This window comes from Teleopsis dalmanni, chromosome X (assembly GCF_002237135.1).
Source record: "Teleopsis dalmanni isolate 2A chromosome X, ASM223713v2, whole genome shotgun sequence".
In the NCBI taxonomy this organism is placed as follows: Eukaryota; Metazoa; Arthropoda; class Insecta; order Diptera; family Diopsidae; genus Teleopsis; species Teleopsis dalmanni.
In genome coordinates, this window is record NC_051848.1 from 89,713,079 (window position 1) to 89,729,013 (window position 15,935).

Below are 15,935 nucleotides of genomic sequence, written 5' to 3' on the forward strand. Positions count from 1 at the left end.
GTATATATTGGGCCAAACCAGTTTTCGGAGTTATAACACAATAATATAATTTTATATAAACAGAGTAAACGCAATACCTTTGTTGCGAATGCTAGAGGCGGTCTTTTTAAATTGAACGGTAGAGAATTGAACATATCTGAACGTGATTGTTCTTTGTGTAATCGTCATGAAATAGAAAATCTATGCCTGTATTGATGTACAATGCTCAATTTTCAGAGAACATAGACGGTTTTTTTTTTGAAGAAGCACTTCTGTCCGAAAAATTCAGTCTTCAATGGAAGCAATACTATGAACTTGTACAAATTTATGAAATGTTTTAAGTTACAGAAGATTAAATATTCAAGAATTTGTTTGATTAATAATATTAAGAATATGCACCACTTTTTGTATGCCAATCTGATACAGAACAAGCATGTTGTTATTTCAGATTTTAAGTAAAATTTTAAAATTTTTTGTAAGGGCTGTACGAATTCCTTTGAATCAATAATAAATGTATACTACTTCACGATCCAAATTGAACATTTGGGAAATATGATTATAGATGTGTGAGCGCCACACCACTGTGCAATTAGGATTTGTTGACGAATTGCATGTTGGGTGTCTTTCTACCCGTTATATATATTTCGTAGTTTTCTGAACTCTTCATTAGGGCTGGATGCTATAATAATTATTAGTGTAGGAGTTATTATGTTATAATAACAGATATATTATATTATTTTATATATGGACGTTTTATTAATTGTTAGTATGAGTTATTATAATATCTTGCCGTGATTAAAAAGTTAGAAAACTGATTTTTCAGTTTCTCAGCTGGCAATTTTTATATAGAAAAAAGCTATATAAATAAATATACATTGAAAATTAAAAACTGCTTTAAAAAATCTGGTTTTTTTGTATGTTTTATTAAAAATGTAGAACCAGCAATTATACGGACAGACAATTTAGGTAGGCCTTAAAACGCAATAAATTACAAATTGAAAAATACCGGTCTTAAAATGATGCAGTTGTTTTATCACTGTTCTCTACTACAATTCATTCAACTATTTAAAATCTGCCTTCAATGCTTTGACAATGACAGAGCGGGCTAGTTTTAAACTTGAAATGTGCGACCGAAACTCTGATTATATTATGAAATGAATTTTATTGAGGCTTTATAGTTATTATATGTACTTAATGGAAGCCTGTCTACTACATATGTACCTTGTATCCCGACAATTGTCTTAATAAAATTATTATTAATAGCACAATTTAATTAAATGTTTATTATTTCGTTCAACTTTTTACGCAGTAATCGTTTATTTAATTTATGCCAGCAAAGATGTTGACCATTTAGGAACAATACTGGTATATCATGACGATATAAACGTAAAAAACGCACGTTTTCTTTTTCCGTGATGTAGATTTTTTCCAATATATACTCGCCATTAAACTCAGTTTCCAACTCTTCGATCATAACATCACAAAGTGGACAAGGGTCCTTCGTAAACAAAGTCAATACAGGAACAGTTTGTTGTATATTATAATTGCTAAAAATAATATATGTAGGTAATAGTTGACAGCGGACTCAAACTACTTACCATTGTCGTATTAAAACTGCTATTGCACCATATTCACCATGTAAAGCAGCAGCGCAACCAATTTGGCCAGGCTTCAGTGAGTGAGTCACATGTGTTACTAAGTGTATGATAGACATTAAAGGACTACCTATAATGGCACCGTGTATATTAACTTTATCGGAATCAACACCTAGTTTTTTTATTAAGGCTAGGGGTATAAGAGGGTCATATGTATCAACTTCCCACATATCAACTTCATTTCTGTTAATTCCAGCTTCTTCTAAAGTTTGTAAGGCCGCTAATAGCGGTGCAAAAAGTATATCCTTTTTAGAAGCTTCAACATATGTGTACCCAAGAAGAAGAGCTAATGGTTTCAATTCCAATCGTTTGCTGCCTTCAAAATTCGTCAAAACTACGGCAGCAGCTCCTTTATAGTTTAAATCGGTGAAGTCGTGCTCGATATCGTCGTGTATAATTAGTTTCTGCTCTCTTAGGTGTTGCATTCGTATTGGAACCATTTCACCATCAAAAGCACCGTTCGATTTTCCTCTTAAGTATAAACTCTTCGACCTGTTAACATAGTCATCTATTATTTGTTTAGATATTCCTATATTTAATTCTTGGCCTTGACATAATTTAATTGATGCAAAATTTGTATTATTTACCGATACAATACTTCCAGCAATTATCACATCGTGTTTATTTGCGGAACAATTTTCATTATCGACAGATAATGCTTCCATAGCAGACGTTAGTGCTGTATTATTTAATTGGCAATGGGTACTTTTCGAAAGATTTCCAAACTCTGCTGCTTCAGCAACTATTTTCTCATCAAACAAACAGGCATTATCTATATAGAGTTCATGAATTTGTTTATGAGGAACTGCTGCACGTTTAACTACAGTATCTATAACTAGTCCACCTAATTCTGCTCGAGATAATCCTGGTTGAGCGATAGGCGTTCGCACCGAAGATGCAATAAATATCCCTTTGCTGCAACTGCTTACATTCCGCACTAATCGCAAGCTACAATATAAAAACTTAACATTCATTATATTCTAAATACGTCAATGCTAATATTCCATATACCGTCAACATCATTATGACACACGTCCGACTATATAATTTCCAATTTTATTTAGATATTTTCCAATCACAAACAATTTGTGCCGTTGCGTGTTTTTCTATGATATTAGCATGTCGTTACAAAGCCATTCACAATAATTTTAAACAACTAAAATCACCTTACAAGAACGACAACTCCATTGTGAACTAAAATTTGTTTTTTCGAACAACAATTTGCCGCGAAGCTCTTAAAAGTGTTAGTGAAAAGTGCACTAAACCAGCTGAAATCACTAGAATTTTTCACCTTTTCAACCTTTTTTCGTTATTTCAGGTACTTTTGAGAATGGAATATTTCGAAAAATTTACCATGATGAGCGTTTTGTTTTTTGGTTTTGATTTTATAAGAGCAATATAAAATTTCGTGTTAAAATGTTAGTGTTAAAAATGTAAGTGTTAAAATGTAATTCACAAGTACATTAAAAAAAGTATGTACTTAACATATAAAGTACTAGTATATTTTGCTCTGACAGGCCGTTTGTGAATTTGAGTAAATTGAGGTAAAGTAAATTAAAATTTCCTAGGGATCTTTTGCACTGCACTTATGTAAATATTTATTTATTTATTTATTGCACTTATTTATTATTTTTGGTAAAAAGTTTTCAAATTTTTTTATTTATTTATTAAACATCTTATAAAATGTTCACAATGGTAACACCTAAATTATCTAATTTTGATCTAATTTACCCTACTCGAAATTCTGCTAAATACCAACGTTTGTTACCATATCGACATAATTTATTATTTCCCTCAATTTACTCGAACTCGCACACGGTCATAATATATTATAACGAATAAATTTTGTAAACAAAAAATAATTTTAAATGTAGAAATGGAAAAATACAAGGGATGTAAAAATTTTAAATGTTTTTGAATACTCTCATAAAACGAATACTCATAAAACTGTATTATATGGATTTATTCCACATATTTGTCAACTTAAGTTTTATTTTATATTAAACCAAAAAATAGACAAAGCGCAATATTAATTAAGAGCAATAAAAATTAAGAATTTACTGAATATATATTACATGATTAAGCAAACTAAATTAATTTAAATTGATTGATTTAAATGTTTACATATTAATTTATATGCACATAGCAGAAAAAGTCTACGGATATCCACAGAATATTAAAATTGCTGAAGATATTGGTCCACAATATTCATCAGTGCAGAGAATTATAAATAACTTCCAGAAGATGAGTACTTACGTTTCTAAACCTCGCACTGGTCGCCACTCATTTCTGTCAGATAGAGAAAGACGGATCAATTTCATAAACCAACTTATCTCAAAACATGGCTCATTCAATAATTTTATCGGTTCCCGTCTATTCGATACAACTGTACATATATTAACCAAAATAATATCACTTCACTTCCTTTTTTGTAATATTTCCACAATTAGTTCCACACCATTGTCGAATTTCTCAACTTAACTCGTTTATTAATTAAGGACGTGTGCGAGTTAGGCTAAGTTGATACTAAACCAAATGGGATTTTTCGTGGGATTTTTTGCACTGCACACATTTAGCCATTTATCAACACGTATCAACACGTATCGACACATCACGACATTATCGGCACAACTTAGAATTTCCCTCATTTAGAACGCAACTTAGGTCGTGTGCGAGTTAGGCTAAGTTGCGTTCTAAATGAGGGAAATTCTAAGTTGTGCCGATAATGTAGTGATGTGTCGGTACGTGTTGATAAATGGCTAAATGTGTGCAGTGCAAAAAATCCCAAAAAATTTCCCATTTGGTTTAGCATCAACTTAGCCTAACTCGCACACGACCAGCCTAACTCGCACACGACCTAAATTCCTTTCTCCAACTAATCTCTAAATACTATTTAAAAATTCTATTTTTTTGTCCAGTTCGTTTCCGGTTCTATAAGACATGATTTTAAATATTAACGAAAAAAATACAATTTTTAATGCTCTTTTTATGTTACAATAATTTTACTATTAGTTCCACTTCATTGCCTAATTTCTTCCCAAAATTGTTTAATATTTCCATTTTTTAACCAATTTCTATCTGTAAGGCTTGAATAAATTGAAAAAAATCGCCTTTGTTTAATAACAATGTATTGTATATACATACATATGTATATCAATAACTCTACTAAGCTCTGTTATTAATTAGTCTAACCGCAATTGATAACAAATTTAGTAAATAAATTTTTTGGACCAACTATTTTGCTTCTTCTTAATTGATAAAAATCTCTTTTCCTTTCTGTTTGATCCATGTTTGTGATCAATTCATCTCTATAATTCGTTGTACAATTATTTTTGTTTGAGCAACAGCTCTGCGTAAGACACCTTCATTAAAGAAAATAGCTTTTGATAGTACCATAGTTTTTCAACTTCTATTACCTACATGTCTCTTCGACATGATTAAATTCTGACCTACACTACATATGTACGTCTGAAGGTATATGCCAAGTTTATTTCAAATAGTCAAGAATTAGAAAGATTTCTTTAAATTATAACTGTAGCATTTTAATTTATTTGTTTTACATTTGTATTTATCGTTACTATTTTTATTTATAATTATTACTTATAAATATACTACAGAAGTTACCTCTGCACTTTACAATATTTTTGTGGACATTATAAGATTTTTTGTGACATTTACAATATAAAAAGTATTTAATCATCCATGTTAGGGAATCGTTAATAAAAGTCGATAAAAAAATTATAACAAAACTATTCTATATATTTTTGATCATCGTCAGGGTTGTTTCGAAATCTCACAGTTTCAAAGCCATCAACTAGTATTTGACGGTCTTCAACAGGATCATCAGAACTAAGTGGAAATATACGCATATTCCTTTGTGTTAGGAAATAACGTCGAATATTGGGGAATTTTTGCCAAATTCGACGTTTATAACAGATCCATATTACTGTACCGCTAGCGCCAATAAAAAAGAAGAGTAAAAAAATGTTAATACCGTGCGATTGGTGTGTTTCGGTAACATGAATTCCGGCAAGTTTCATAAAGTGATCACTCATATCTTGAGAGCAGTCCGTTATATTGTACCAACTTGTTAAAACATCAGTTCCAAGCGAAAGTACACGCACAGCAACCTCGGTAAATGTTTCATTCAAATACGCCACATTTTGATAATTGGATTGCACATGCTGTAAACGTGATATACAGTTTATGTGACTTAAATAGTTCTTTAAGCCGGATTTATAAATACGATAGTGTATGATGTAGGCAACTACTCTTCCGTTTGGATTCTTCGGTTCTTCAAAATTTACAACGTATGTTGTGGTGCCGAGAATACGACAAGCCTTAAGGTCCTCTAACATATCACCTGTTACTGAATAATTTGTGCGATCTGCATGTATGCCAAATGTACTGCAGCCAATTTCGTTGCAGGCCTTCACCTGCAGACTATACAATCGAAATCGTTCCAAGTTATTAAAGGTATACGTTTGATTGTCATGTGTCAAATTTTGTTTTCGTAACGGTATATCTGATGAATAGTTCGAAGATTCTGGCAAACAATCATATTCACAATATTCATAGTCATACATTTTGTGTATACTCGAAATAAAATGTTGGTCTTCTATTTTTTCTTGGGACCGCAGACAGCAATCGTCAAAGTCTTCTGTATGAACGCTGGCTAAAGTATATGCCTCAATCGGCATATCTTTATAAAGATAAGTTGGTTGGTTACAGAAGTTACGTTTATCTAACATAGTTGTATCATCTAGAAATTCGTATAGTTCTAATTCATAAAAGCGGACAACCTCAAGTGAACTATTTTGTGGAATGAGTTTTATTGTTAGAGAAGTGTCAGTTTTATTTTGCGTAATAATTTTTGGAGTAGTTGGTATGAAAATATTAGTTGTAATGAATTTCAAATCACTTCGTGCTTCAGTGTTTTGTGTTCCTCCGAAGGTTTTTATTAAGCAGGCATAATTAGTGTTTTGTTTTAAGTTCGTAACAACATAACGATAATGTGTCCCATTGTTGTCTAATTCGTTGTTCAGTAGACGATATTTTTGCCAATTTATTCTGTCGCAGATGTTGCTATCGAACTCACTTTCTTCATCAAAGCGTTCTCCATGTGGTACATATTTGTATAATATTTCAGTTTCATTAGAAGTTTGGGTTATGAGCCATTCAAACTCTATTGATTGATGTGAAGTTACCTGCAATTAAAAAATGTGTGTAGTTTTTATGAGAGCACAAATTGGATACTCTAAAATCTTACATTTACATATAGCATCAATTTTTTAAATCCGCATAAAACCTTTTGGTCACTATTTTGTATTGAATCCAAATGATGATCATGTGTTATTTTCTCAGTGAATGTTTGGATGACTTGATTACATAGTTTATTATTGGATTGAATATAGATGCTACCATTTTCCAGACTTAGATTTGTCGAATTCCAAAGTTCTTTTAAATTTTTGTTGTCATAAATAACGAGTGCATAGTCACCGGTATCCAAGATTTTTCCCTTAATTTTTTTCAAATTTTTTAAAAATTTTAAGGAAGTTAGATGAAAAGATCTACATAAAACAAGACATTTCAACGATTATAATAGGTATAAAGTACAATATTATATATTTCAACGCACGTTTAAGCAACAGTTGCTGGCTACAGTAGTTAAAAATGTCAAAAATGTAGCTGAGCGAATGCACTTTAGTAACAATGAACACCGACTAGTGTAGCCAGCTATAAAGCCAGTTACTTAATCGTTTGTTAGACGTTATTTAAGCACCTATGTACCTATGTACTTTTAAAAATCCACCTATTTCAGTTATTCCCGCAAAACCACTTTCTAGGTCAAGTTCATTAACACTGTTTTTCAGATTAATTATAATACTTCCAGACACTGTTTCGCAACCCTTAAGAGTGTCAACATCAGATAAATGAAATATTTCAAATACCTCACTATCACCGCCCAGCGTACAATTTTTAATACAGAACTCAGTTTCAGTTTCAGCTCCACAAGGTTCACAATTAATATGTGTTTTCTGTAAAAGTGATATACATGATATGAGTATATCTTTCAGTCACATCACTGCTTTACTTACATTATAATAGAAGCCGTCGGGACATTTTGCCATAGAAAATTTTGTACATTCAGCTTTGGTATAACATCTTTGGTAGTGCTCTAGAGCGATTCTAATATAAACAAATTTATTTTTATTTATTTGATTTGTAATTTTTTTCAACACTTACAAATCTGACGGGCATTGTGATACACAGGAGTTATGATCAAGAAATCCCTTACAAACAGCGCACCCTTCGTTTGTGGTACTAGAGCAACCACCCAAACACTGCTCGTGGCAATGACGAGTGCCACTAAATGAAAGTATAATGATATAAAAAATTAAAAGTATTGAATTACTTATTTATTATTATTATTTAATGAAATTTAATGTAGCTAATAAATATACATATAAATTTGCAGTGATTCAAATGAGTTCGTAAATATGCCTATATAGACGTAAGTTTCTAGGCTTACAGTGTTTAGCACTTAGACAATTCGGGCAAGGTTTTCAACTGATGCTCTGGAATGTCCAGATAATGATAATGATTTTCGATTATTTTTGGATCGTCATACGTCCAGCGCACAGATATAAGTAAATCTACCGCTTTATTCTTGATATCATAATCCTGCTAAAATTACAATTTATTTCTTACACTACTTGTGTGGGAGAGACTTTTCTTTAAAATTGTTAGATGTGTTCCAAATAGTACCTATAAAACACGGCTTTGTTAAGTTTATAGATGATATTATCTAAATACTTAAATCGTAATTTATTCAACGTAAAGTTTCTTAAAGTTCGTTTTTTGGTTTTCTGTACACGTATCACATGACTTATTTATTATCTGTTGTCCGAAAACAAATTTTAGACACATTTTTTGCTACTCATGGATTATCTCTAGATAATTATTATTCGCAAAAGTACGTCAGAGTTTTTGATAATTAGATGTTGATTGGATCGTTTTTAGATTTGGAACATACAAAATATCTATCCTTGAAAATTAATGTTTATATCTTGGAACCATTTAAGCGAGATTTTACTTTACATAACCTATCATTAGATTTTCTGGATTGCAAGTGATGTCTAGATATTGGAACATTGGATATTGGATTTATTCGACTAAAATTGGTAGTGCAGATGTTTGCACACTTTCGTCGAAACTTTAGGAATAATAAGAATTAAATATAGTTGAGCCAATTATTAGATTTCTTGTATTACAATCTATATCCAGATATTGGAACACCTTCCAGACAATATATTTTTAAAGAACAACACAAGGTTAATTGGTTTAGTAATGTACATCGCTCTGTTTATCTATTTCAGTATTTAAGTTAATAGAGTGGAATTTTGTTCAATTTTTTACTTTGTTAGAGTACAGATAGGTAAAGACAGCAGGTGTCTGAAATTGCTTGACTATATTTTGTAACCACTTGCCGAAAATAAAATCACCGAAAATAAACTTTTAAAATGGAAATGGAAATATTTATTTCCATTAGATTTTAAAAAAATTAATTTGAATAAAAATTTTTTTTTGTTTACATTTATTATTTGCATTATTATTTTTGTTAAAAAAATAAAAATTCTAGAATCACTGATTTGTAATAATTTGTTATTCACGATCTCTTGCTACTATTGCTACTGTTGTTGCAGCCCGTAAGGATCTATAAATAAAGCAGTTAACATGAAAGGGATCATAAGACGAATACAATGGTTAGGATGTGGATAATTTGTGTGACGGGAGAGGAAGAGCTACAACAACAGTAACAATAATTATTTTACATGATTACTGCAATCGCTATTTAAGATCGTGAATCCCACTTATTTATATATGTAAATAGCATAAATGTTTTGATGACGTTGAACGATTGTTTTTAAAAAATATCAAAACTTTAATTTATTATCTGATTTATTTAAAATATATATTACATATCTAAGTTTTTTTTCTAAATCACTGTAAATAAGTGTTATGAATTTGATAATATGAAATATGTAAATTTTTATGAATTTGATAATATGAAAAGAAATAGTTTTAAATTCTAAATTTTATTTTTAATTTAGAACCGTTTATGAAAGTACTTACTGCCGTAAATAAATAACATTGTCATTTTCGAATTTTTGGCATACGAAATCGGACCAACAATATTGGGAGTCACAGCCTGCACATTCAGATTTTCTTGGACACTTTTCTTGTCTTATTGGAAATATATGATTTTCTCCTGGCGACACTGTTAAGCGATCCCAGTTTATCTATTTAAATAAGAAATAAATTTATGAATACAATTTATATATTCTCATATAAATAACATACCCTTTCTAATTGGCAAAGTTTTGGACTGGATCCAATAAATACATTTCCGCGTTGAATGGCAACTAAAGACTTGAATTCAATCTTCAAATTCAATACATAAGAAAAATTATAAATTAAGCTTGATTTATTATTCATATGCAAACGAAAATCAAGTATACCATCTCTAAATCTGGCATTTTTGAAATACCCAAAGCGTAATTTAGAAACAGCCGTCGCCCACGTATCACAGTCAGATTAGGAAACATATCTCGGATCGAAGTCAACCCCTTCACATCAAAAAATATTAAGAAATCCGAAATTTCACGCAATTGTGTGAAACGATATTGAGTGTAGTTGCAAGTCTCATAGGAAGAACCATTCATTTTAGGTAGTAAGGCAATAATAAGGAAGCCCTTAATGACTACGCAACCCTCCAGTTGCAATAAACTATCACAGTCGTTTCGTACGTCAATGCTCGTGCATTCGTGTGGCATTATCAAGGACGTATTGCCCAAGGTTATGCCACCCTGATCACCATCTCTCAGCTCCACATTACCGACTGCACTCATGCGCAGTAATGCCAATACACCTGCCACCAACAGGAACTTCCTGTTGTAAACAAAATAATTCAAAATTGGCGCAAAAATATCGCCAATGACAACGAACAATAAGTGCGCTACCACAATAATCAGCAGCATACTTGCGCGCAATGCACTGCTTGAGGAATTTAAAAAATATTAAAAAACGAGACTTTACACGCACAGTACACGCACAGTACACACACAGGTACTTTTTATATTAATCGATTTAAGATATAAGTAACTTAATTTCTTAAAATGCAGAATTTCCCCAATATTCAATTATACAGAAAACAGTTAAAACACAACATAAAAAACTTATTTTAATTTTTATTATCACAGCATCATAGCGGCTATATCTCTTTTCAATTCCCGACTTTTTTATGATTGCATTTTCGCCGCTCCTTTCTATGGCTCTTCTACTTCACTGATCCGCTTTTTATTACTGCAAGTAAGTCTTGCCTTTGGCTCTTCTTTTCGGACCTTTTTCCGTTATTCTCGATTCGCACTGTTTATCGTTTTGCCAACTATATTTTATTGATCTTCACCAACAAAGCGAAAAACGTAATAAATTTTTGTGTCAATTTAAATTTTAATCTCTAAACCCCTTTGCTGTCTCATGCAAACAGGCATAAAAAGTAGTAACACTAATAATCGTAAAATAAACAATTTTTGTGTAACACTTCAGTAACTAAATAAAAAAGAATTATTTTTATATGCATATGAACATACATAATACATATGTATGTATATATACATATGTATATATATTGCAATATATGAAGTTATATAATGAAGAAATATTCTATAATGAAGAAATGAAGAAATATTCGCTTCTGCCGTTTATTCGAGATGTGAGCCTTATATTAACATATGTATATACACACATATGTATATGTACATAATTTAATTATAACTATTAAACTGTTAAATGGTAGAAACTAGTAGGTCTATTAAGATTCTTAAAAATGAGTACGTTCGAAAACAGAGTTTTGGTGTCTTACCATAATTCGTTTTGTGGATCAATTTCATTAACCAACTTATCTCAAAACATGGCTCATTCAATAATTTTATCGGTTCCCGTCTATTCGATACAACTGTACATATATTAACCAAAATAATATCATTTCACTTCCTTTCTTGTGATATATCCTCAATTAGTTCCATATCATTGTCGAATTTCTCATCTTAACTCGTTTATTAATTAAATTCCTTTCTCCAACTAATCTCTAAATACCATTTAAAAATTCGATTCTTTTGTCCAGTTCCTTTCCGGTTCTATAAGACATGATTTTAAATATTAACGAAAAAAATAAAATTTTTAATGTCCTTTCTATGTTACAATAATTTCACTATTAGTTCCACTTCATTGCCTAACTTCTTCCCAAAATTGTTTAATATTTCCATTTTTTAACCAATTCCTATCTGTAAGGCTTGAATAAATTTAAAAAAATCGCCTTTGTTTAATAACAATGTATTGTATATACATACATATGTATATCAATAACTCTACTAAGCTCTGTTATTAATTAGTCTAACCGCAATTGATAACAAATTTAGTAAATAAATTTTTTGGACCAACTATTTTGCTTCTTCTTAATTGATAAAAATCTCTTTTCCTTTCTGTTTGATCCATGTTTGTGATCAATTCATCTCTATAATTCGTATAAGACACCTTCATTAAAGAAAACAACTTTTGATAGTAGTTTTTCTATAACTTCTGTCAAAATACTGCCACATAACTTGGGTACTGATTCTATTTCTTTGTCCAACTTTCTAATTTTTCTCATAAGGAACAAATTTATTAATTGGAAAAATTACATTTTCCTGTCTGCTGTTACAATTTTTCAGCAAATGCAGCCGACTTCTCTCTAGAACTCGTTCAATATTTATAAAACAAGTTTTTTCTCATATACTATCATAATATATTATTTAATTTGGCGGGTTCTTCTAGTACTTTCTAAGAATCTATTAACTTATTTATAAGATCCCCTGATTCTTCGCAGTAGTGCATTTTATTCTGCAGAAGAAGAACAATTCTGTTTTTTTTTTTTAATTTTAAATGCTGGAAATCGCTTTTTTTTCTATAAGAACTCTATCAGCAAAATTCAATTTTGTTCCATAAATTTGCACTACTGTTCTCAAATCTATTACGGTTTATGTTATTGTCATATGTTGGACTATCTTGAACAAAACTGCTATTATTAAAAGTTTACATTAAGCAAAATTCGATATAATTCTCAATTAATGATTGGTGAGATTGGTGAGTGTTAACAGTTGAAGTAGGACTGTAAGTGGCTCTGGTAGATGTTATTAAAAGTGACGTCCTTTGCAACACATCTCTTACGAAATTTTATGACAGCACTTACAGTTTAGCTCTTAAAACGTTCAAAAATGTTTATTAAAACATTGATTTTATGTTACTCTAGAATTTGAGCGTAATATGGAATTAAAAAAACGCGTCCGGATGTAGGGATGGGGTGTTAGTTCTCGAGATATATACAAATGGATTAGCAGTAGTCAATAAACTAAAATTTGGTATATTTTTAAATGGAACTGAAAGTACACAAGTTGTAAGGTTTCTTAAATTATTGCAATGTTTTTCTGACATCCGAGAGGAAAGTTTAATTAGTTTTAATTAATTAGTCTAAATAGATATATACACAAATTAACATAATATAATTTTACTGAATAGACAACCTGTTTTGAAGTATTTCAGCTCAGTATTTTGTGTTCATATGATCACAAATTTAATATATACGTGGTGTGAATTTTTTTTTATTAAATGACTTATAATGAATTTTTATTCGATAGATCCTTAGGTCTCTACGTCTTGATATTATTCATTTAAAATGTTTATGACTTTACGTAACTTCTTTTCATCAATATATGCAAATAAAGATAAATATACATTTCACACTAATTAAAACGGATAGAATTCTCAATATCTATGAAATAGATAGAATGTAAATATTTTTCAATAATAAAGATGAATCTATCCTATACAACTCCTACCAGGTCACAGTACTGGTTTATGTGCTTTGCTAAAAGTCCTTTCTGGTATTGTCGCCTATTTTTACTTAAATTCTTTACTATTTATAAAATTATGTAAAACCATTAAAGAGAGTCATTAAAGAGAGTTTATGCTATTAAGTTCATTTTAAAGGTGTTACGAAGATTTTCGAATCAAGCCATGGAATTATAAATTTAATAATATATACGCTGAGAGTGGTGTAATCGGTTCAAACACAACTGATATTTCGCTTCACTTTGTTATTGTTTTAATTAAATTAACAGTTATTTCACATTTATTAATCATATATAATTAATAATATTTATTAAAATTTTTTTCTTCTTCACTTTCTTACTTACGTACATTTCCAATATCTTCTTAATTGCACTAGAGCCATTTTAATAGTTTTTTTTAATAGTTATTTTGTTTTTTTCAATACATAATTTTCCATTTGTTTATCATATTTTTCTTAATTGGTGGTAAAAATTCGCTTAAATATTTTTTGTATATTTTGTCTATTCGTAATTTTTGTGTTAAATGTAATAATTTTTCATGAAACGATTAAATTGTCTCGAACTTAACACATCTTCATTCGTCATTCGCTGATCGCGCTCAATCGCTGACTGTGCGAATTGGAGTATCGAATCTTAAGATACATAAGATCGCACTACACAATTTGGTTAGGCTCATCTATTTTGTGCGACCAGTAGTAAGTGAAGCGTTATGTTAGTTATGCTCTCCGATATGTTTAATATCGACCATTCATAAACGTCAGGAACAGTTGTTTTGTGGCGATCATTAAGATCGCCTATGAGTCAATTTAATGACTTCTCTTACACATAGAACATACATGTATGTATCCGTTCATCACTTGAATTGAACAATCTTGAAACTCTTTTCATATGCTCAGCTCATCAATGGTATTTTTACTTTTAGACACTTTTAATAGGAAAGATTTTTATTTTATTCGTTAAATAAATCCCATATACATCGTGTCGACTATAGATAGATATGAGAAATCATATTTAATTAAGTAAATTCACAATATTGAATATAAATTCGACTTCATCTGCGCAAAGTTAGAGGAAAAGTGCCGATTAAAGCACATTAAAGGGTTGGTATTTATTTATTTTATTGACAGTTTCATAAGAGTACAATAAAAACTCTCTCTTGAACGGACACTGACGGGACTTGCAATCTTGAATTATATCAAATATAAGAACTGAACACACATGCAATACTACAAGAAGAGAGATTTCCGTTTATAGAGAGCTAGAAAATGGAAACAGATACAGAACTAGAAACTTAACAGAGTAAGAAAATAGTTAATTACATTTTGTTAAATGTGAGTATCTAAAACAGGGTAACCACAATCACAGTAGGGATAATGTGTTTACGACGCTTTTTATATTTACCAAGCAAGATCAATTATAATTTATTGTTTAACTAAGGGTAACGGCAACTGCCGCGACGTACTGCAATCATAATAAGCCTTTAAATGAATATAGAAAATGATTTTTAAGTCAAATTTATATTCGATTACTCATTTGATTCCTCTATTATATGTTATAAATCATGACTGTACAACTGGATTTTAATCTTTCACACCCATATTATCAATTGAACTCAATTCGAGAAAAAAACATCAGATCTTGACTTTTGACTTAATAGTTTTGGAAGTAATCAGTTATTATCGGCTATATTTCTCTTTGAATATCGAAAACCTTCTCGAACAATATCTGACATCAATCGACAGGAACTGTTTCAAATCTGTTGTAAGTTATGTAGTATTTAATCATAATGTTACCTTTTGTAGGGAGAAAAGCTTTACTTTTATTAGAACTTGAAAGTGTTTAAAGTTTCTAAATTCGCTATAAATTTAAATTGATCATTTATTTCTTGTTGGAGTTTATGATTGTGTCATGTTCTTCAAATCTTCTTTCGTTGTCAAAGAAAAAATCAGGTATTCCTTAACTTTATTCGAGTTATGATTATGAATAAAAAAATCATCAAATAAAATAATCGGACTAGTGTCGTAAAATATATGGATGGGTGTAAACACCATCTAATGACAAAAAACTGCAGATACTTTTTAATATTGCCTTTTATATTCCAATATATATACAATAAGAATTTCTTGAAAGTGTTAACGTACTGATGAGTGAAACTTAAAGGTATAAATATCTCATAAAGTTCATAATATTCATATACATTTTCATGAAATTACTTTGAGTAAATATAAAAAAACAGCAGTACTCACTGATGTTGAGTTGAAATGATGTTTTCCATTTACAAAAACTTGAATATATAATTGATTATAACACGGCTTCTTTAACTGTTAACAAGAAAATGAAAAATTCTCAACAT

At 30.2% G+C, this 15,935-nt stretch overlaps 2 protein-coding genes across 2 annotated transcripts; both read right to left on the reverse strand.

Annotated features, from left to right (window-relative positions):
- Positions 1-892: 892 nt before the first annotated feature.
- On the reverse strand, positions 893-2,756 carry LOC119687194 (acetyl-CoA acetyltransferase, mitochondrial). The gene is made up of 3 exons (XM_038101446.1): positions 2,646-2,756; positions 1,578-2,596; positions 893-1,526 (listed from the first exon to the last, which is right to left on the reverse strand). The coding sequence occupies exons 1-3, from the start codon at positions 2,655-2,657 to the stop codon at positions 1,253-1,255; spliced, it is 1,305 nt and encodes a 434-aa protein (XP_037957374.1). The 5' UTR covers positions 2,658-2,756; the 3' UTR covers positions 893-1,252.
- A 2,483-nt stretch (positions 2,757-5,239) lies between these two features.
- LOC119687193 (insulin-like peptide receptor) lies at positions 5,240-11,196 on the reverse strand. The gene is made up of 8 exons (XM_038101445.1): positions 10,157-11,196; positions 9,999-10,079; positions 9,771-9,937; positions 7,881-8,003; positions 7,733-7,823; positions 7,425-7,672; positions 6,904-7,204; positions 5,240-6,841 (listed from the first exon to the last, which is right to left on the reverse strand). The coding sequence occupies exons 1-8, from the start codon at positions 10,673-10,675 to the stop codon at positions 5,384-5,386; spliced, it is 2,988 nt and encodes a 995-aa protein (XP_037957373.1). The 5' UTR covers positions 10,676-11,196; the 3' UTR covers positions 5,240-5,383.
- Between the last annotated feature and the right edge of the window lie 4,739 nt (positions 11,197-15,935).

Excerpts from the sequence above, each read along its gene's own strand:
- LOC119687194 (XM_038101446.1), bottom strand. Across the intron at positions 1,527-1,577 it reads GCAGTTTTAATACGACAATG|CAATTATAATATACAACAAA; the intron begins GTAAGTAGTTTG and ends TATTATTTTTAG.
- LOC119687193 (XM_038101445.1), bottom strand. The coding sequence starts at position 10,675 with ATGCTGCTGATTATTGTGGTAGCGCACTTATTGTTCGTTGTCATTGGC. Across the intron at positions 7,673-7,732 it reads CCGACGGCTTCTATTATAAT|AAAACACATATTAATTGTGA; the intron begins GTAAGTAAAGCA and ends TCACTTTTACAG. Across the intron at positions 7,205-7,424 it reads GGATTTTTAAAAGTACATAG|ATCTTTTCATCTAACTTCCT; the intron begins GTACATAGGTGC and ends TGTTTTATGTAG.